The 21,171-nt window shown below is 43.6% G+C and overlaps 3 protein-coding genes across 4 annotated transcripts in view; 1 reads left to right on the top strand and 2 right to left on the bottom strand.

Moving 5' to 3' along the window:
• Positions 1-2,190, top strand: part of nckap5l (NCK-associated protein 5-like) — a 34,554-nt gene extending 32,364 nt beyond the window's left edge. For both annotated transcript variants that reach the window (XM_070968198.1, XM_070968199.1), the window contains exon 13: positions 959-2,190. In XM_070968198.1, the coding sequence (XP_070824299.1) occupies positions 959-1,219 (261 nt within the window). In that variant the 3' untranslated portion in view covers positions 1,220-2,190. The remainder of the gene's footprint in view (positions 1-958) is intronic.
• Positions 1,834-9,563, bottom strand: tegt (testis enhanced gene transcript (BAX inhibitor 1)). The gene is made up of 10 exons (XM_070968207.1): positions 9,248-9,563; positions 8,122-8,230; positions 7,935-8,043; positions 6,067-6,187; positions 5,897-5,945; positions 5,642-5,739; positions 5,445-5,524; positions 5,262-5,362; positions 4,966-5,041; positions 1,834-4,875 (listed from the first exon to the last, which is right to left on the bottom strand). The coding sequence occupies exons 2-10, from the start codon at positions 8,175-8,177 to the stop codon at positions 4,852-4,854; spliced, it is 714 nt and encodes a 237-aa protein (XP_070824308.1). The 5' UTR covers positions 8,178-8,230; positions 9,248-9,563; the 3' UTR covers positions 1,834-4,851.
• Positions 9,564-10,447: 884 nt separating this feature from the next.
• ctdsp2 (CTD (carboxy-terminal domain, RNA polymerase II, polypeptide A) small phosphatase 2) lies at positions 10,448-19,952 on the bottom strand. The gene is made up of 7 exons (XM_070967991.1): positions 19,255-19,952; positions 16,726-16,886; positions 15,438-15,539; positions 14,960-15,016; positions 14,275-14,367; positions 12,992-13,177; positions 10,448-12,264 (listed from the first exon to the last, which is right to left on the bottom strand). The coding sequence occupies exons 1-7, from the start codon at positions 19,313-19,315 to the stop codon at positions 12,139-12,141; spliced, it is 786 nt and encodes a 261-aa protein (XP_070824092.1). The 5' UTR covers positions 19,316-19,952; the 3' UTR covers positions 10,448-12,138.
• Between the last annotated feature and the right edge of the window lie 1,219 nt (positions 19,953-21,171).

The raw sequence follows: 21,171 nt of genomic DNA on the forward strand, positions 1-21,171 counted from the left end.
ACGACGCATTCGTCATTTTCTACAAACTGGTTCACACCAACAAAGACTCATTTCATCTCAGATTAGTTCTGTTTAGCAAAACCAGTAAATCCAGTTTCAAACTAAGCAGAGCTTTGTTGCACAATTCAAAAACTGATCTGTTCAGTAAATCCAAGTTTATTTATGTGAACTCAAAGAGTTTGTTCACATTAAGATCAATAACTTGTGTTGTCAGGAGCTCGAGTGTATTAAGAGGAGAAAACTTTTTGCTTTGTACTAAAACATTAGTGTTCGCTCGGCTAAAAAGTTGGTGAGCGGCTCAGCAGAGATCAGTCGTCAGGCTGAATTCATTGAGCAATAAGACCAAATTATAGAGGAGAAGGAAGATGAACAGCAGCGCAGTCCGGACAGAGCGCACGTCCACCTTCTGGAAACATCCGGTGGCTTAAGGTCAGCCGGAGCTGGAGCCTCAGCTCAGCTTGAAGGGGATGATTTGGCTCAGTCCATCTCAGAACGGCAGCAATTTAACAGTTTAATCAGTTTAAAACTGGATCATGTGTTAAATGAGTTTAAAGTTTTGGTGCAACAGAATAAAATTTAATGCAGGTTTAAATTAGATTTTAAGTTTGGTGCAACATAATTTAATCAGGTTTAAAAATAATCTTTGTTGGTGCAAAGCAGCCATAATCTGACGCTCTGAGTTTGTCTGGTGGCAGGAGCAGCTGAAGGAGTGAAGTGGGTCACTGACACTGGAAATACTTTGCAGGCAGTAAAGTAGAAATACATTTTTAAATCTGCACTCACAGCTTACATAATGGAAAAAACACAGAAGCACATTCTCGCTTTAGAAATTATTAATCAGCTGAATATTAAAGATTCACAGTTGGATGATTTCATGTAACCCACTTTTTTTTTTTTTTTGTTACATAAGATGAAACACATGACCTAAAATGTTTCCCACCTCTCTGCGTCCTTTCAGAGCATGAAGGCCGGCGGCCCCTCCTCCAGCCGGGTGGTGGACCCGGGCAGCCTGCCTGTCCCGGCCCAGTCGGGGATGAGCCGCAGGGGGAAGACTCGCACTCCCAGCGTCCCCGAGATGAGCCGGGAGGCGGGGCTGGAGCTGCTCAGGGAGCGTCCAGAGGAGGCCCTCTCCCCGAGCCGCCCTCAGGTCCTGGAGACCCCCGAGTCGCTCAGCGATTCTCTGTACGACAGTCTGTCGTCCTGCGGCAGCCAAGGATGATCCGGCCGAGGACAGAGAGGACCGGATGCTCGTCTAGTCCACAGACAATAAGCCCCGGCGCCGCTCTGAAGGCGTCTGGCTGCTGGCTGTCCTGTGATGCTGCTGACCCGCCGCCGCCACCTTTGAGGAAAACAAACTGTGCCCCGTTGATGTCTGCGAGAGTGTTGTGATGATGATGCCGCCTCATCAGCCGTTTCTCTGTTGCAACTGGAAAGATGGATCGATAGACTTCTCCTCAGGATTTCCAATAAACATGAAGCCAAATGCCACCCAAATAATATAGGTTGTTCACTTTTTCACAATCAGACTTGACTGTGGACACTCCTCTTTAATTCATGTAAACAGGACTACAAAACGCATGGCTAAGCTAAAGATTAGCACAAAAGTCGTCACTCCTGATAGTTGTTCGGCAACCCGTCTTTTGTTTTTCTCATCCTGGTTGACGGATCTTCGTCCTGTGCATCGAGGGAGCAGTGAGGCGCTGATCAGTTCTGTTCCCGGCATCGTTTCACCACATAATGTATTGGAAAAAAACAAAACATGGAGCTTCTGAAAAAATGAATGTTCATGTCTGTGATTCTTTATCGCTAAACTCATCATGCATCACAATTTTAAATGTATAAACAATTTTATTGATCATGTTGATATTGTTTTGCGATGGAGGAAGGTTGTCAGAATATGTCTGTTTTAAATCATGATACATTTAAAGGTAATATATACCAGCAATAATAACATAGATAAGAGAAATGGCTACACTATTCAATGAATATGTATTTCTATTATTTATTTATTTTAAATGTACATCATCTCTTGTTTTTGTAATCTTTCTGTGAAAATTGCCGTCTCTTCGCTTAGTAGATTATGTTCATATCTTGTATTTCAACATCTGTTGCTGTTCGTTCCTTAGCCACTAGAGGTCCTATGTACCTACTGCCGTTTTTTCAACTTTCTAATTAAAATGTTTTGATTTAGCTCTTTGCGTGACTTATCATCAATTACACAGTACATTTCCCAAAATGCTGTGTTTTTGTGCTGTTCGAACAATGTTAGACTCGCGGAGTGGGACTACAGTACCCACAATGCAATTCCACCGCTGAGTGAGGTCAGAGATTCGGGTGTGTTATGCTAACGGCTACCGTAGCATCGAGCTGCTAACCTGCCGCAGAGGTGTGTCGGCACAGATAAGATAAAATGTTTGAGTTTGTTTTCATTAACTTTTAAAAACGTGAAAATAAGAAGCGTTGCGTTGTCGTGGGCTTACAATGATCTCTTCTACTCAATCTACTCAATCTACTGCGAACACGCGTCTGTTTACATTGAGTCCACCATGTTCTACGGAAGCCCAGCGGTGACAAACCAAACGCTGGCTTTAGAAAGCGGTTGGTTTGTCACTGTAAGGGAAGTTCAGGTGATTTAAATCTGCAGCATCACCGTTAGATGCCACAAAATCCCCCACACCGGACGTTCATACTCACTTTTTTCTAATTCTTCATTCTCATTTATTTAGCGGTTTCAAACTTGTGTCTTCAGACCAAACGACTCTGCCAGAGTGAGTCATCTGAAGACAAAATACACAAGTTGTTTTTTTTTCCATATACACAGTATTACTCGCCACGACCTGAACACACACTCTGATGTGTAGTTTCCTTCAGTACCTCTGGTTCTCTGCGTTTGGGAGGAAAACACTGTGCTTTTTACTTCACAACATTTAGCTGAGTGACTTTACAGATTAATATTTTACATATTAGACATAATACAATTTAAGAAAATATGATCAATTCTTACGAATTGTCGCGGCTCTTGAAATGATAAATATCCGCCCACAGGCATCATGACGTAATATTAGACATGATCAGCTGCTGGTTACTGATGGTTACTCTCGGTCTGATGACCCACGGTGGCTCTGGTGGCGCTCTGGTGGTCTTTGGGACTTATGGACGCTGTGCTGAGAGTCGCTGGCCTATGAACTGTTTACAAAACCAAAACAAACATTTCCCAAAATAAGCAGGCCTTTATGAAGACACAGGGGGTGGAAACGAACCCATCAAGATAAACTAAGACTAGGCCTAAAAACTCTGCTCCCCAGGGGGGAGGCTCCTGAGTGCATCACGACGTCAGGTGTTGCTGCGGCTCCTGCAATACAAAATGCGGCCACCGGGTGTCGCCAAACTACATTCAAAGAATTAAGAAACTACACTATATCTTAGGAGCTTGATAGAAATGGCTCTAAGGAGATGAAACCACGTATTAAACAATGTGAATTAGCTTCAACTTGGTGCTAAACACATGAACACATCATGACCCAATATTATTACACTCACAGGGGCTATTCCTGTAGTATTAGTACTTTCAGTTTGCTTGTACTGTAACTCATGATAACTGATTAGTTTCATTATTGATTAATCCTCTGAGCAGGTTTTCAATTAACTGTTCAGGTGATATCAAGCTGCTTCTTTCTTATGACCACAAATCCAAAAACTAAAGATATTCAACTCACAGATTGTGACGAAGACAAAGAAAAGCAGCAGATCTTCAGCTGTGAGAAGCTGGAACCAACAAAAGTTTGACATCTGTGCTTGAAAAATGACTGAAAGGATTAATCAAAATACTTCAGAACAGTTTCCTGACAATCCACTGGTCCATTACTGAGGTATTACTACATTTGCTTGATCAAAAGTATCTGAACACTCTAAGAGTTTTCTACACAACTAGAGCGACACTTTGTTTCTATACGTTCAACACATTTATTTGAGCAAATGTATCAAATTATTAGTTTCAATTTTACATCAATAAAATAAATTCTTCACAGTATACACTTTCAAAAAAATCGAAGGTTAACGTCGTATCATTTGGCAAACTAATTCCTAGACAACAGATATTTAGAGAAATTTACACTGGGAGAGGTCTGAATAATTCACGTCTTTGTTATCCACATTGAAAATATGGACAGATTGACTCTTCCTCCTCCTCCTCCTCCTGCCAAAAGTCCAAAATCGAGTCTAAATCATTTGTGTTGATCATCATGAGTAAATACGTCCAGGCTTCACCTTTCTTACTCAAAATGTTAAAGACAAAACAAAATCTGTGGGAACAAAACGATTACAGGTGAAACTTCTCAGAGGGGGGGTCTGTTGTCAAAACCAGGGGACGTCATATCCTGTGACACCGCACTAAAGAGAACTGAGGAAAACTATAAATAAGCAAATCAACGACTGAAATTACATAACTTAAAAGACAACAACGATCAGTCTCAGAAGCTCATGTGACCCACTAAAAAGGAGCCTATCATGTCATTAATTTATGGCACTAAATAACAGTAATGTGAAAATCTTCTGCTCATCTTCTGGGAGTCTTCATGGGGCAACACTCCCCTCTACAGGCCAAGCGTGTTCACTGCAGCATTAGTCTACTCTCCATTCACAGCCATGAGGGGACTAGCATTAGTTTACCATAAACTTACATTCAACCCTTGTTGTAAGTTTAAAAAATGAATCAAAACAAATTTTCAGTAATATAAGACCACATAGGAGTTAATTCAATAAATGAAGACAGAAAGTGAAAAGCACCAAGTGCGTTGCAATTTATACCTTGTCTGACAGATTGTTTTTAATGTGCAGCCACTCAAACTGTCTTTACTTCTTTTCCTTCCTCTTGTCCTGAAAAAGAGACAAACTATGAAGACATGTGTCACTGTTACAAGTGAAGCTTGTTTCAACACAGCGTGATGGCGGAGATACTCTGCGTACCTTATCGTTCATGGCGAGGATGACCATCAGTTTCCTGAAGATGGTGATGAAGTCAAGGAACAAGTCCACGCAGTGCCTTCAAAAAACAAAGCGCAAGTGTTTCAGTTTATTCAGCCTCTCTGAAATAAAGAGCATCCAGCTGTGACGTTCATCTATTAGCTTGTGGACGACCCCTGAAAGACCTAAACGCATTTGGCCAAATCTTTTCTTATTTTCAGGAAGTGAAGCGTAGCTGGACGCCTGCCTGTGGGATGATGTATTTGTGCAGAGTTTGCTCAGAGAATCAGAGTCCTCACCACACGTAGTCCTTGTCTCCATTCTCTGCTTTCTCAATGATGAGCTGAGTGTCGAACAGGACGAAGCCGCACATGATGAGCAGCCCGAGGTACATGTGTGCCTGCCGGGACAGAAGCACAGGCATCATGACAGTGATGTACGCAGCGCGTCGTGATACACAGCTGATCAATGACGGACGGTACCTTAAACAGCATCACAGATCCAAAGAACATGTTCATCACAGACATCAGGAACAGGAGGGAGAGGCCAGACATCAGCGTGCCTGACAGGGAAACAGGCTCAGTTTAGGGAAACGTGGGTGTACTTCAACGTATTGTGTTTGTGTTGTGCAATAACTGAAGACGAATACAGTGGGACAACATTAATAAACTGCCTTCACCTCCAAGGAACAGGTAGCTCCTGCGTTTGGCGTAGAGAGCGCTGAGAGTGAAGCAAATGAAAATCACTGAGGTTCCCATGAAGGCTGTCACAATGATGCTGAGGAGAGACGAAGCAGAACAAACCGTCAGCTTTCAGTGAAGACACACTCTCAATCAGAAGGCCACCAATCATCACACAGCGCTCTCCTCGTGCCGTTTTACAGTCACTGTTCAGCCGGCCGCAGACGTTCAGCGCTGAGTAACCTTTCACCTACCTTGGATTGACGGCGATGACAAAGTCCAGTGTGGGGCCAAGGCCGACGCCTGGAGAGGAGAGAGGAAGGCAAACATGGCTTTTAGACTCCCATGTGGCCTGAAATGTAACAGCGACGCCTCTCTTCACGTGCACAGTTTTACTGACATCCCTGCAACATCATCGCTTTACCTGTGAGGAAGGCAAATCCTGCGAGGATAGCCAGTCTCTTCTTCTCCGTCTCGGAGTTGTGTGGCGTCATGGCGAGCCAAAACATCATCCCCAGGGAGCCGAGCACAGACAGCACACCGCCCTGAGAAGCAGGAGCAGAGGAACCAGCACTGACACGAGCCACTCAGTCCCTGCTGAGTGACGAAACCAAGCCTGTCCAAGCCTCAGCACTGAGTCCTCTCACAGGTCATTTTCACAACTTTTCTCCTTTTAAAAAGCAGCAGGATGAATATCACTGAATCAGCAGGAAACCTGTCAGATGTTAAGACAATAAAAGTCCTTGGAGACAAGAAGCTGTCTTTTTTATCTTAGATTACAGATCTGTACTTTGACAGGATATCATTTACATGCAGTGTGTTTGGCTGTGCTGCACGTTTGCTGTTATCACCAGAAACACAGACGGTGGTGAATATACAGCAAAGCGCTCAGTGGCTGCTGGTGACAGCGCTCACTGCGAATGACCAAACACTTTCAACTTCACAAAAACACTGACTTCAGGGTCTCCTGCAGTGTTTTACAGTGGAGGTGGTCCATCAGGCCGAAAATAAAGACCCTCTCTACTAAAACCATAAAATAAATGAATACAATAACATTCACTATCAGTGAAAAGGAGATGACAGATTTCACAGAAAATGCCATTTATTTAAACTGTGTGGCTACTGTTTATCTCATCGACTGACTACATGAATCATGGAAAGACATACTTTAGGATCTGGGCAGGTTCGGGCTGCGAAGGACGTTAAGCTCTAGAATTTGGGAATTGTGGAATGTTTGCAGAATTTCCAGTTAAATATCAAACCTATTAATAGTGAATGTATTTGGGGTTTAAATGCACATTAAAAGCAATATTAGGTCTTATGGCATGTTTTGTTAACAGTATGCCCATGAGCTGCATTCAACAACACCTGAACATCCTCCCGTCACATGTGCAGCTCACACACTGCTTCACTGTCTGAGCCAAGTGACCACAGGCTTTCAGGTGAGATCTCATTAGATTAATGAAGTGAATGTATTTAGTATCCCAAAGCAAAGCGCACACTTTACAACTTGTTAACACCTTCTGCTCGTTTCTGCCGGCTAGCCACTACCACACAGGCTGCAGCCTGTCAGAACATGCTGCGTGAGGAGTTTTCATTCATCTATGTCCATCATTCTTTCTTGTAGAACATCATTTGTTCATTTCACCCCACGTTTACAGACAGCTCACACTGTTGGCTTGAATTTTCAAAGTACCCGTCCCCGTTAGTTAACTTTCCAGCTAGCTAACTCACCACGTACGCTGTATGTATTTGACAGATTAATGTTCAATTAAAGTTCAATATAATGTTAATGAAAAAACTCATGTAATTTAAGTTCAGCTCAACTAAACTGATGATTTTTTAGGGATTGCAATTACAATAAGGTAAAAGGTTTGTTTCCATTGGCATAGAGCCTCAGCAAATAACCCTTGTATTTCCACTTTATTCCAGTTAACTCTCTTAAATTCATGTTAATTCCTGTGGAAAGTTTCTATCTTGAATATTAGAACTGTGCAACCCTCAGGCAGCGCGCAACCTTTGCAGGACAAACACTGTTCGTGGATAGAGCTGCACTTCAAAATTAAACCATCCACAAGTTTTACAATTTTGTATAATTCAACTATTGTGAAAACTAATCTAACTGTGTAAACTGATCCAACTACCAAGTAACTAATAACTAACTTGATGTGCAAATTAAGTTAGGTATTCGGTTGTATAAAGTACTCTTGTCTGTCCTTTGCTTAAGGACGCCATTTGCATTGATGTAGGGATCAACCTGGACAGGCAGACTATGTTGTATGTCAGCATTACCTGAAAGAGGCGTGTGACGACATGGACGTAGGAGCCAGCTGCCGCCATAAACATACAAACTGCCAGGCTGGAGTACACATTCTTCAAGTGCACCTGGGTGGAATGAGATCTGCAAAAAAGATTAGGATGAGCAGGACAGCGGAAACAGCAGAGCTTCAGTGGATGACGTCTGTGACTGCTTACATACATTTGGGAGAACTTGAAGATGGCGTCAAGGTTGATGTTGCGGTCAAACACGTTCATGATGGAACCAGGGATAGCGATCTGAAGAGACTCCTGAATGGACAACGTCGCCTCTGAACAGAAACACACACATGATTACGCTTCAGCTCCACGTTAAAGCTCAAACTGTCATAATCTGCATTCACAGGTAGCACAGGTGGAAAGCAGCTGGCCACATTTACTCAAGTACTCTACTTGAACGTAATTTTAAGGTAGTTGAGTACTTTTATTGTATGCAACTTTATACTTCTACTCTACATTCCAGGTGGAACTACTGTACTTTTCCTCACTTTTCAGATACAAAAACGCATGTTCAGCTAATTACAGGCAGGACTACCCAACAGCACAGCATCTATATCACTGAGCCAATAATCTCATAAGAGGACACTGGCAGGGACCAGTCTACATAACGAATATGGTCATTTTAGATTTCATTTTGTTTTTGTTATTTACGTAGCTTCCTTTTACTCGGATTAAGTAAAATTCTGAATAGAGGATTTTAAATTCGGGATTATTTCGATAGTGTGACATCGCTATTTTTACTTAAGAAGCTCAAGAATGTGAATAACGTGACTGCTTCTAGCACTTACGATCATACACACACGTCCCGTAGCTCAAGTGCGTAGTTCAGCTAGATAAGGGTTTGCATGATTAAATTACACAACAGGTTAATGTTAAATGTCAACCGCTGAGTGCCGTAACTAGCACAAAATTATGCTTAGCAAGATAGCAAGCTATCGGATAGCATGCTATCAATTCGCGTTAACGTTGCAGTTAGCTACCTGTAACCCAAATAAAAACTTCGTTTCCTTCTTAAGTGAATGTGCTGTTTGAAAGAGGACAGGGCAGTCGGGCAACGGTCACATAGCCAAAAACTGTGTTTGACGCATGAGACTATCATATTAACAGCTAACGTTGCTAACCAGTAACGCTAAGCGTTAGAAACCGAGCAGCCCCGCTAGCTAACATATGCTCGCCTGTCAGCACAATTCGACGTCTCGTTCATTCCTGAGCAGAAAACGCAGCCAATGTCACAGCTGCTGCTAATTACGAGAAACCGAGGGCACGATATGCTAACACGAAGTACATACCTCTTGGCTCTCTTAGCTTTCTCTTCGCTCTGTTTGACTGCCTTTCTTCTTCCTGCTTTACTGTGAACAACAGTACGTGTCAGTCAGCTCGCATGATGTCACCATGGAAACGCCCAGAAATTTGTAGTCCCGATTTCCGCATGTAAAATCGAAAATGCAGCCATTATTCACGTCGCTATTGAGCACATATAAACAAGTCGACTATTTCATAATTACTGTACGCTAAATCAATTTTTATTCGTTGCAGAGAGCCATTATCAGGGAACCTTTACATTAAAAACCACTTCCTGGTGTCACCGAGTAATGTCCCCGGTATACACAAAATGGCCGACTCATTAATCTCGCTGCACCATTACGAACAGTTAGAGCTAAGCCTTTATTTTCTTGATTCTCAGCGGACTCGACGTTTGAAATTCGGCAACGAGAACACGTTTATTAACGAAACAAAGACCCGACGGATTATACTTTAACATATTTGTGGCCAAACTGAAATGAAAAACAAGAAGTGTGAACCTCTATCAGTCCTGATGACGCATTTTTCCATGCAGTGTGTTTTCAACGGGCGACCATGTTTTCATTGAAGAAAATCCACTTTATATCAGCTTCTGCTTATTTTTACATTTAAAATAAAATAAATAAATGTATGTTAGACTAGTATCTGTTGATAAAATCGGTGTTGGACGTATTCTTGATTAAAAAAGCAATATTAAAATGTAAATACACTATAAAAATTGATTTGGTTTTGATTATGTTGTATCAAAAGCAAAGAATTATCCTGGTTATGTTTAATTATAAATATGATAATTTTATTTCTATTCTAACAAATGTAACTGTTATTGCATTGTTGATCAGCAGCTTTCTATTAAAAATCTAAATCTAAAGCTGACTGATACATGTAATGGAATAAAAAGTATTACAGCTACCTCTGAAATGGAGTAAAAGTACAAAGTAGCATAAACATGAAGTACTCACAATTGTTCTTAACTGCAGTAGTTGAGTACCTTCAAACACTGTATGTGATATAGAAAAACAGACGTGAACTTGTTTCTGCAGTACATCTTTGAAACCAAAAGACTAAATGATTTAAGAAGAAACCTAATAGTTACATAAGAGGACATATAGAAAAGTAAATTTATACTTTCAGACTAATGAAGAGACGTGTCGTCAGGTGTCACAGGGGAGGAAAACACAGAGAAACAGTACAATATAACCAACTTTTATTTCAAAATAAAAACTGGTAGCACCTTGTCTTTTAGAGTTTTGGTCAGATCATGTGATGAGTTTGATTTTTCTGATACAGACAAATTGTGACTGTCTAAACAAATACTTTTGGTCATCACAACTGGTACAAATTCATTGTCATGTTTTACTCGTGCAGGCAATAATTGCATCAGGCATTAAACATCATAGAAAAACCATTTTACCCAGGAAACAAACCCCTATGAAATATCTGTACTGAATCTAAAGTGGAACAAAAAGGATTTCTAACATGATTGAATCTTGGATTTACGTGTTTCTTTATTTGACTCAACTGCTGCAGTTAACTCAAATAAAGAACTTTGACAGCAAACTGTATTAGGCACAGATAAAAACAGTTTAACACAAGGCCAGCCTCAAAGTAGGCAAATGGGTTACAATACAAAATGTTAGGCATTAAGAAGTACTGGACAATACAGGTTTTTGACCAATAAATATAGAAAAAACGCTCACATGTGCTAAAAAAATCTAATTTGATATTTTCAAGTGTTGCACTGCAAGTACCAGAGCCACGTGGCATTACACTTGCTCTTGACAGTGTTTTCTCACGCTCAGCATGACACATCAGACTGTGTAGGTCTACGAATCTCCTTTCAGGCAGAACACCATCCTCTGTCCGCATTTCAAAGGCACAGTTTCTACTTTCAGCACTGTCAATATAAAACAAGTGCAAGTTTGTTTGTCATATAGTAATAACAGAAAACACAGTAAGAAATGAACTATCAAACCTGGACTGAAAACTGTGGCATCTACGCTCGTCCTGTGTGCCAACATGATCCAGTGTGTCTGCTTTCAACGGACCATCGAAGACAAGATTCCACCCTGTTCGCTTGACGCATCACCCATATATCAAACATCAGTCTGACCACTAATGCTATATATCTGCATGTTTTGTAGAAATTATGTTTATAGTACAAATAAGTAAAATACACTTTTTGTTTTGCTGCTCACTGACAGGTAAATAAGGCTACAGTAATGTTTACGTCTGCTGAATGCAATTATTGACCGGCTACTGAGGAGGTACTGTCCACGTCAATACACAACTGGGTTGCATAGAAGAACCATGTTCACTGTTTAAAAATAGATTTCCTTATAAAACAACCTATAAAAAGAAATCAATAAATGTATAAAATCTGGTGGAAACTTCCAAAAAGGAGCTGATGTTTTCTGTAGTTATTGTTGTTGTTCCTTAAAAGGCACAATCATAAAAAAAAAAAAAGAAGAAGAAAAAAAAACACAACATCCAAAAGTCAAGTCAGGGCAGGAAGGCTTCTGCTTTGGCAAAAGAACCACTTTACTATTCAGACTGACTGGAGTGATTGTGATGGGGCTGCTTTGGTTGTTGGCTCCCGCTCTTTCTCAGAGTGCTCTCACATAGTGGTTGTCAATAATGGCAGCACTGAGGTTCAGAGGAAAGGCCTCAGATTGCAATCTAAAGTTTCAGCTGAGCCAAACACATTGTGTTCTCCGGGCTTGGTATTTCCTTTAACCCCGTCTTAATACGACTCTCTAAACAGAGGATTTTGCGCGGCGGCTAGAACAGCATCTGAAAACTCTAGTATCTATTCTCGATATACGGTTCTATGGTAGGTGAAGAGGTCTGGAGCTGGAGCTCTACCAGGTCCGCTGAGAGCTTAATGTCCACGAAGCTGGTCCAGCCGGGTGTAAACATTATCGGCTTGACTAAGTTCTTCAAACACAGGCAGAAGGTTGAGCAGCTCGGCGTCGTCCACGTCGTCAAACCATGACACCACAGGAACCTGAGCAGAACACAGCGTCACTCACACGCTGCTGGCTTTCAGGCAGCTCACATCAAAACATTATACGAACATATAACCTGCCAGTCATTTAGTTCTGAACAAAGCTGAGTTTAATTTAAATGCCTATAAATCCAACCAGAGGCGTTCAACCCTGATCAGTCCTGAGTGTGCAGAGCGCGTTTCTACGGTAAGATAAGAACAATCTGTCCTCTGACAGACATCGTTTTCCAGCATAAATGTCAAAAAATCATCTGATTCAGCTTCTCAAACGTGAGCATTTGCTGCTTGTCTCTGAATCACATCTGAGGTGAAAGTGAATGCTGTTGGGTTTTGGGACTGTTGTGTGTGTGATGTTACAAAAAAAGGCAGAAAGGGAGAAAACGATCTGCAGGTTTATCAAAGAAATAAACACGAGTTGCCGCAACACTCAGGATTATTTAACTACTTGAACTCAATCAGTAATTAGTTTTTGTGTGATTTCTCATTTAGTTTGAGCTCATCTCACGCTGTCAGACCTCCTCATCAAGCCTGAGGTCTGGAGAAAGTCTCACCCAGTTGTTTTTCAAATAAGATTTAGGTTTAGTACAAACAGGTTATTTGTCCTCCAGCGTCCAGGCGAGACAGAGGTCTAAGATCAGGAGCCAAATCTTTTGAATGATGGCATCAATATGAGCCATCACGGTTCAGAACCACACGAGGAGCCAGACAGAAGCAGATCTACACTCACAGCATTGTTGGGGTGGAAGATGTAGGAGGCAGGAGAGTTATCCAGGATGAGGGTTTTGTGGAGGTCTCGGCCCAGGCGGCTCAAATCTTTGACATAGCAGCCCTGGTGGAACACACAAGACTCACGGAACAACCGGGTCCGGAACACGCCACACTGGTCCAGCAGGTCCGTCACTGGGTCTGCATACTGGTGGAGGCCAGGGGGGTGAGGGGAGCAGGGGAGGGAAAGCAGGGATGTGTAAGGTCGGACTAACGAAGCACTTTCTCCAACTGGTGGATTATTGACTCTAACAGCACCAAACATCACAAGTCTGCTCATCGGACGGCTTCAAGAAGGTCTCAGTATCTAAAGGCTCGTCCAGCTGCGGGTTACAAACTGGGTTGCACCAATAAAAGTTAAGGAAGTGACTGTTGCACCATGAACTGATATAACAATGAAGAAATGTGTGTTTTAGAGTTACGAACACTCATGCAGTGTAGAATGAGCGGGAAACGTACGCTTGTGCTAACATTAGCGGAACTATTTCATAATTTAGTCATTATTAGCATCAAGTTTAGCAATCTGAGGTACATTATGTGGTTTTTCATGAGTGAAATTGTCAAAAAGCATTTTCATCAAGTGTGAGGTCAGAGGTGTCGTCCAAACAATGTCGGCTCGTCATCGTCAGTCTGAACGGGTCATCTGTGAGGAAGCTAACGTTAGCTTAGCCAGCTGCTTCAGTCAGAGATGTGACACTCGGCGGTTTGTATGTATTCAGTGAGAACTCTGCAGTGTGTGAGGCGCAACCCGTTTTCCTTTAATCAAGCGTAACTCTGCACTTACTGATCACTTACTGTATGATTAGGCAAAGTTTACAGAGCAGGTGCAACCGGCTCCAGATGAGCACAGAGCAAACTATGGCTCAAGGACTCATCAGCAAATATTTTGATGATTGATTAATCAGTCCGAGTTTTTTTTTTTTTTTTTTTTTTTCAAAGACAACAAAGTCAAAATTCTCTGATTCCATTTTTTTGGGTCGTGGACGTTTGAGGACGTCATCATTCGATTTACAACAACTAATCGACCAATCGAGAAAACAACTGACTGATTAATCAACAGTGAAAAGAATGTCTAGTTTAACAAGCCGCTGCTGTCACAGTTAAAGGAGAACTAAAGGGTGAGAGGAAGCAGAACAACATCTGACAGATCAGACAACACGTCAAACATCAAACAAAAGACACTCTGTGCTGAATAAAATATGAACGTCTATTTCAGGATCTTTCTCAGCGTCTGATGTAAAGTACCTTTGCGAGACTGGCTGTAAACAGCACACATTCAAACAACTCTCCCATTCTCTGCAGGAACTCATCCACATACGGCCTCTTCAGCACATACACCTGTAAAGAAAGCAGAGCGTCAGGAAGCAGGCCGGCACGCAGGAGCGTCTTTAAAAGTCTTTACCATCAGCTCATTACTTCCATCCGTCTGCTGCTGATGGCCAGTTCCTGAAACAAGTAATCAAGAATAGGCCGTGCCAGTGTTAACCAGCCTATCCTGGATTACTTGAACCAGGCAGAGGCCCACAGAGGACTGCGTGCCAGCACATGGGGTCCCAGGAATCACATTTCTGAGTTAATTACATTTCCACATGTCCAACAGCGAGAAGCTCTACGCCAAAGTTGAACAAACGGTCCAGTGCACCGTGCTAGTCGGGCGTATTTTCAGCCTCTTCGTCCGTCTCACTTCTTAATGAATTTTTAGATGAACTGAGCAGAAATGACTCATTTTCTTGCTGATGCATCCACTTCGACTCTCTGTTCAACATCTGGTCAGTAGAGGGCTCCGTGCGCCCATCCTAGCAAAACCTGGCTGATCACTTACAAGACCCATCCCTTTTCAGCTCAGCAACCGCTGCAAACACACCAACATACATACACAAACACGGCCCCCTCCCCTCCATGGCAAACACGCTCACATACGGTACTTTACCTGGTGTGTGGTCCCCTCTATCTCCACAGGCACGATGAAGTCTGCATTGCTAATAGGCTGGAGGGAGAACACAGAGGGAGATGGTTGGCATGCTCGTTCACATGAGCCGCGCTGTGTACATTCACATGGCATTACATAACAAGTGAACACTGAACACTTGAAGCACACTCCACAGCGCTGCCATAAATCACAGCGCGCAGCCTACACAAACACAATGTAATCCACTGGATGCACCTCGAACACACGCCACGGTTTTAATGAAGAAACTCCAATACAGATTAATAAAGGAAACCACGACAGGATGAGCGCGGCGCCACGAGCTGCCGTCACGTATGTGTAACCTACAGGAACATGAGCGCTACTTGAAGCTATTTCTGGTGGATCAGAAGAAGCTCTCGCTCAAACTGAAAGAGCGTGGTCAGACAATACCAACCCTGCTAGAATGAGGCTAACGCTGACGCTGACATAAAGGAAATACCTTGAATGAGCTGTGCACCAGGGTCTCATCCAGGTCTATGACCACGCATATCTTCCCTTGGTCCTGGGCAGTCACCTCGGGCAGGAGGCTGGGCTCATGTTGCTGAGGAGACACACAGAGACTTATTTTAATGATGCTGCCCCCCCCCCACACACACAGATAGTTATATCATTTGTCTTGTCTGTGCTGTGTTTATAGCGAAGGTGTGTGATTGGTCCTGATAGTGATTCTGCAGCCATTTGATTTCACCTCAGGGAAATTAGACCAGACTCCATTTTAGATGTGTGGATGAGCTCCATTATTTACTGTAACGGCTTCTATCTTTAGGATTTGCATGTTTATTCTTTTATTTAGCATCTCTTCAGGGACTCACCAGCAGGGAAAACACATTACCTTGATAGGATCTAATTTTTAGACATCCAGTTTTCCCCCTTTATGAATTGTGTTTCATTCTGGGGCTCCTTCTCAGCACAGTCAAACTGACATTAATTATTAATATATTACATAATGTAAATAGCTTATCCATCCAGGAGGGTAAATTAAGACAGAAACGCCACATCCACAAGGGCGACAATATTCTTCCATCAATTAAACAACGAACCCAAAGCAACCCCATCGACACGCCTTTTAATTCAGTTTCATTTCAGTGGAGGCCGGCCAGACAATGACCGGTGCTACATGTGCCGCTTCCTGTTTGCTCCTGATGCTGGAGGACACTCCTCAACGTGAGCAAACATGGCATCTCATTAAAATGCCCCTTACATGGTACTGAAGCTCTAATCAGGCCGACGGCGCTCACCAGCGTGGCCGGCCGCATGCAGCAGGCGCTCAAGGCTTTATTTTTTTATTTATTTTTTTTTTGTCTCCACCTCAGCAATTACGAGGCGCACAATACGCCGTTCTCCGCTCGCTTCGTCTGCCTGCGGGGCTGATAGTCGCTCAGCCGCTCTTATCTTCCTTCAAGGATCAAGAGTGAACATCAAAGTGATTCCATATCCGCAGACAGTTGCGGTTGGCTTTCAAGATGTTCGGAGCAGGTGCAGCGGTGGTTTTAGTGCGCAGTTGTAAAAAAAAAAAATAACGCTTGAAGACAATAATAAGCACACTTTTACAACAGCGCGTTGACTTTATTCCTGCAGATGGCTGAACTGTTCAAACATGGCAGCCGAGCGCGCGGCTGCCACAAGGAAGTCAAAGCTTAAATAAACAAAATTAAAGCCGGGCCGAGCTCAGGTCTTCACATTGTTCTCAGTGGTGTGAAATGATGCTGGAATAAGAATAGTGTTACCTTGACAACCGTCCCATTTTCCTGTGACTCCAGCAAGGCCTGCTGGGAAGGTGGCGGCGGCGGCGGTGGCTTGGGGCCATCCTGAGCTTGGAGGCAACAGAAGAGCGCTTTGAAGATGTTACAACTCCGAGGCTGTTTCAGGGCGGAGCGGCTCACCTGGCCTGTTGGGGGCAGAGAAAGAGGGACTTTGATGAGGACACCAAGTCAAACTGCATGTCGTCAGCACGGAGACGCCGACAGATACGACCTCTCCCACTCCTCAACAAGTCAATAAAGACTTAGGACACATTAAACATATTACAGGACGGTCAGCATACTGGGCTGCTTGTAACATGCAGACTTCACTGAAGGCACCATCCATCTGTCCACAGGGATGGCACAGCCCGCACATGAAATCTGTTTTTAATGCCTCTGCTGCTGCTGCTGGAAATGGCTGGTACATGTTATATAATCACAGAGGGCGGGAAAACCCACACTTTTCAGCAGTACCTTCAGCAGAAAACACTCCAACCAACACATCTCAGGCCTGCCCTGAAGCCAGAGCAGACCGACGGCGAGCCGGACGTGCGGTCACACCTCAGCGCCCCGCGCAGGTCCGCGATCCGCCGCCGTGACGACGCGCGTCCCAGCCCCACGCCAGACCTGCGCCGCGGCGGAGGGAAGGGAGGAAAACATTCCTGCAAGTCTCCTCCGGTGCGTTTCGTGTGTGGACTTGCAAACAGTCGCAGAATTTGTGCCCATCGCAGCGCGTGAACACGCGCAGTCCTCGGCGGAAAGAGGAGCTGTTGATCAACAGCCAAAAGTGTGCCAGCCAAGTGCGCGCTCCGACGTTTCCACGTTTATTAGTCTCCAGGATGACCCTCTGAAGACATCATGCACACACACCAGTGACCATGTTACACAACCCCGTGTTCAACAGACAAAGGACACAGGAGCGTTATTTGGTCATTTCCTCAGATGTCCTTCATTAGTCCAGGACACTTTTTCTGGATATATTAACATCCAATAATCAATACAATCCACATGTTTACATCCCACGAATGTGGATCCAGTTTAAGTCAGCCTATTGATTTCCCACAGGAAAACAGTCCCGGCCATGTATGACATAACACAGACATTATACCTCCCTGCATGTAAAAGGATGGAGAGAGCAGAGCACACAAATCCAGTCTGTAACACACCACTCAGTCTAATAAAACATGCAAGACGCAACAACAACGGTAAAATAAAATAAAAAACAGCGTGGACAGTGAATTATTGTTCAAACCTAAAGCATGACTTGAGGCCAAACGCAGCAGTGTCTGCAATCATACAATATGCACGATATTAACAAGCGAGCAGCGAGCCAGAATCAACGAGCAAAGCCTCTTTCAAGCCCGAGGAAAGCGTGCAAACAACGAAATCTTTGAAACGGCGCTACAATGGGCGTGTGCAGAGGGGTGTGTTTGTGCATTCCGCTGTCAACGCCGCGGCACCTGGTATTTCTATACACCCCCTCCCTGCTAATCCACAGCCACTCCACAGCCCTACAAACCTATAGCATGCCTTAGGATTTAATACGGACCCCTGTGCTGTTTGTGTGTCTAATCACATAAAAGCAAACACGGGGAGCAGTGCAGCAGCCTTGCCTCAATGCAACTGCCGCGCACTGATCTGTGACCACCCCCCCTTCCACCATATGAGCACAACATCACAGTTTATAAATGCACACAGCAGCCTGGTTTCCACTGTACTACAGTGCAGCCTGTGGTGAGCTCCTCGCGCCGTACCTGGTAGTAGTGGGATATGGAATGGTGCCAAACAAGCTGGAACCTGATCGACATAAATACACGGCAGCCCGCTTTTGGAGACCTGGTCGTGGTCACCAGCAGCGCACAGCGATGAGGGGAACTCAGACAATCACAACTGCACATGTTAAGAAGCGACAGAGATTTGCACAATAAGAGTACACACTGCAAAAAAAAAAAAAAAAAAAAGAACCAGGAGACAAAAACAGGATCAACAATGGCTAAGCTCTGGATGGCAAACCCAGTGCGTAATGGAGACTGTGAACTTCTGCTTGACCTTATATTCAATACATGAGAGCATCTGAGCTGTGGCAAATCACCTCGCTCCTGTTTTGAAACGGCAGCAGGATCATAATCAGTATTATTTTTTTATTCTTACAGTTGTATTATGGTCTGCAGGCAGGTGAACACCGGACAAAAACAACCCAGGTTGACGCTTGTGCGCACAAAAATCTTCAGCAAATAAGCACATCGTGATTTTAAGAGGCCATATCGGTGAATTTATCGTGATTAGACGTAAACAGTGCAGATTTGCTTGGTGGATGAAAAAAAAAGGTGTGTGGGGGGGGGGGGGGGGGCAATGCGCCTCAAAGCGCGCTCCACCAGCGTCCGCAGCGCTCAACTGTCAAATGGGCGCACTACAGGCTCCAAACACACCGATCATTATTCAGAAAACAATCAAACACCAGCACCGACATATTAATACCCCAAACACACACACACACGCACGGGCCCAGCTCACCTGTTTTCGGTGACACTTGAACGTCTTCTTTCTGCACTTGGGTGATAACAGAACTTTCCATCTGACAATCACGGAGCCCTCAAAATCCTCAAATCCTGTCCCCGAGCACTGATGGGCATCCCTCATTGGGTTTTCTTCACAAGTGGATCAATTATCCGCCGAGCTAACTTGTCATCCGCCTCAGTTACGGTCCTCGATGAGAGCAGGATTTATCTTGTTCCTGGGTTTCTTTATTCCGCCGCCGCTCCTCTTGTTCTTCTCTCGGAGGTCCGCCTGGGGAGGGGGCAAGGCACTTGGATATGGGTTTTTTTTTTTGGGAAGCTATTTGAGACTCTGTCAGCTCCGTCGTCTCGGGTTTACCGCTACTATTACGGGTAATATCGCCGAGCAGCCCCCCTCTCCCGTCGCTGCGAAGTCTTCACTCTTGCACCAACAACATGGAGAATCCAGGCGAGAGAAGGAAAACAACCGAGGAAATGGGGCAAGGGAGGGCGGTTTCAAGCCCCCCCTTACTACAGATAAACAACATCGCCGGAAAGGCCTGAGAGAGCGGCGAAAAACACCGAGAATCGGTCGCCAGAGCCGGTTTCGATGCCAGAAAACGGATTCTCGTGCGCACTTTGATGTAAAATACGAGTTTTGTTGTTCTCCAAGGCTTTGTTTTTCTACGGCTGGGACTCCGTGGGCGCCTTGAAACCGTGCCCGCTCCCCGATTGGACGCCCAGGAGGAGAGGGGGCGTGGCCAGCAAGGCATTCCTCCCCAGTCCTGCACGCTCCGCACCAACACATTCCAGCGCTGCTCGAGCGAGTGAGATCACATTGTTTGTAAATTATTAAAAATAAACAAACAAATGTTAATTTCAGCAAATAATTAACGTAAAGCAGACAGCGTGTTACGTATTCTTCCTCTTGAACTGGATGCTAGCACGTCATTTTGTAGTTCAATACGTTTGTTTTCTTTTCTTAGTATTTAATTTTCTACAAATCTAGGCTATTTATTGTTTGTATTCTGCATTTTTTGTGTGGTTGACTGGTTTTAGCTTAAATAAATGTATCAGAGAAGGTGGAAATTGTGATGCTCTTAATTAATTATGAGGCAAAAATAATACAAAAATCTCCGAAAAACAAAAAGTAAAGTAGTATATCGTTGCCTGCTTTGTTTGATGTTTAGATCATTATCCAGGAGTCGCCAGTCTCGCCTTTCCTGCTATCGTGAGATTTAGGCGCCTAAATTTCGCGTTTTTTAAAAAAACAAAAACCGTGGTTTGTAAAAATCCCAATATCCTAATAAGTTAATTATTAAGGAAAGCATCAACAGTGTGGCTTGTAATCAGTTCCACCCGTTAAATAAATATTATTTAGAGATATGTGCAGTGAAAAAAGCTCAACATGTACAGCATGTTAAAGTGCATTACTGACAAGGTATCTGTTAATAATAGTCATAAAGAAACTGTAAATATAGTTATACAATACCTGTAATCATCTGATGGACCTCCACAGTCTCCTCTGACTGTCTCCCTGTCAGAGCTCTGCTGGTCTTTATGTCTCCATGCAGTACTACGTGGTCACTGTCCCTCAGTAGCACTTTATGTATGAGGGTAACAGAGGGCAGTGTGAAACCAATGACCCAGGCTCCTTTCATTTTCTCTCTGCTTTTGCTTCCCCTCACTGACACAACAGTAAAATGAAACTAACTTGTTTTGCCTGAAAACTGCTGTTGGACTTTACTCTGGGAGCCTCTGTGTGGAGACAATCACTGAACATTTGTCTCCAACGCACTTATTTCGCCATGAGGATGCTGGGCACAAACATTACATGACGGTTGCATCATATAAAAGACTTTAGCAAGTGTTTGGACTGAAATGAGCAGTTATTTAGGTCTAAATCCAGTGATGAAATATGAAAAACATAAGCAGG

The sequence above is a fragment of the Chaetodon trifascialis genome, chromosome 8 (assembly GCF_039877785.1).
Source record: "Chaetodon trifascialis isolate fChaTrf1 chromosome 8, fChaTrf1.hap1, whole genome shotgun sequence".
NCBI lineage: Eukaryota > Metazoa > Chordata > Actinopteri > Chaetodontiformes > Chaetodontidae > Chaetodon > Chaetodon trifascialis.

What these genes read in the sequence shown, in the direction of transcription:
- tegt (XM_070968207.1), bottom strand. Translation starts at nt 8,177, where the DNA reads ATGAACGTGTTTGACCGCAACATCAACCTTGACGCCATCTTCAAGTTC. An exon ending in GAGCTACCTGTTCCTTGGAG is followed by an intron (nt 5,525 to 5,641) that starts GTGAAGGCAGTT and finishes TTTCCCTGTCAG; the next exon opens with GCACGCTGATGTCTGGCCTC. An exon ending in GATCTGTGATGCTGTTTAAG is followed by an intron (nt 5,363 to 5,444) that starts GTACCGTCCGTC and finishes CTGTCCCGGCAG; the next exon opens with GCACACATGTACCTCGGGCT.
- ctdsp2 (XM_070967991.1), bottom strand. Translation starts at nt 19,315, where the DNA reads ATGGAAAGTTCTGTTATCACCCAAGTGCAGAAAGAAGACGTTCAAGTG. An exon ending in TGGTGCACAGCTCATTCAAG is followed by an intron (nt 15,017 to 15,437) that starts GTATTTCCTTTA and finishes TTCTCCCTCCAG; the next exon opens with CCTATTAGCAATGCAGACTT. An exon ending in TTACAGCCAGTCTCGCAAAG is followed by an intron (nt 13,178 to 14,274) that starts GTACTTTACATC and finishes GGCCTCCACCAG; the next exon opens with TATGCAGACCCAGTGACGGA.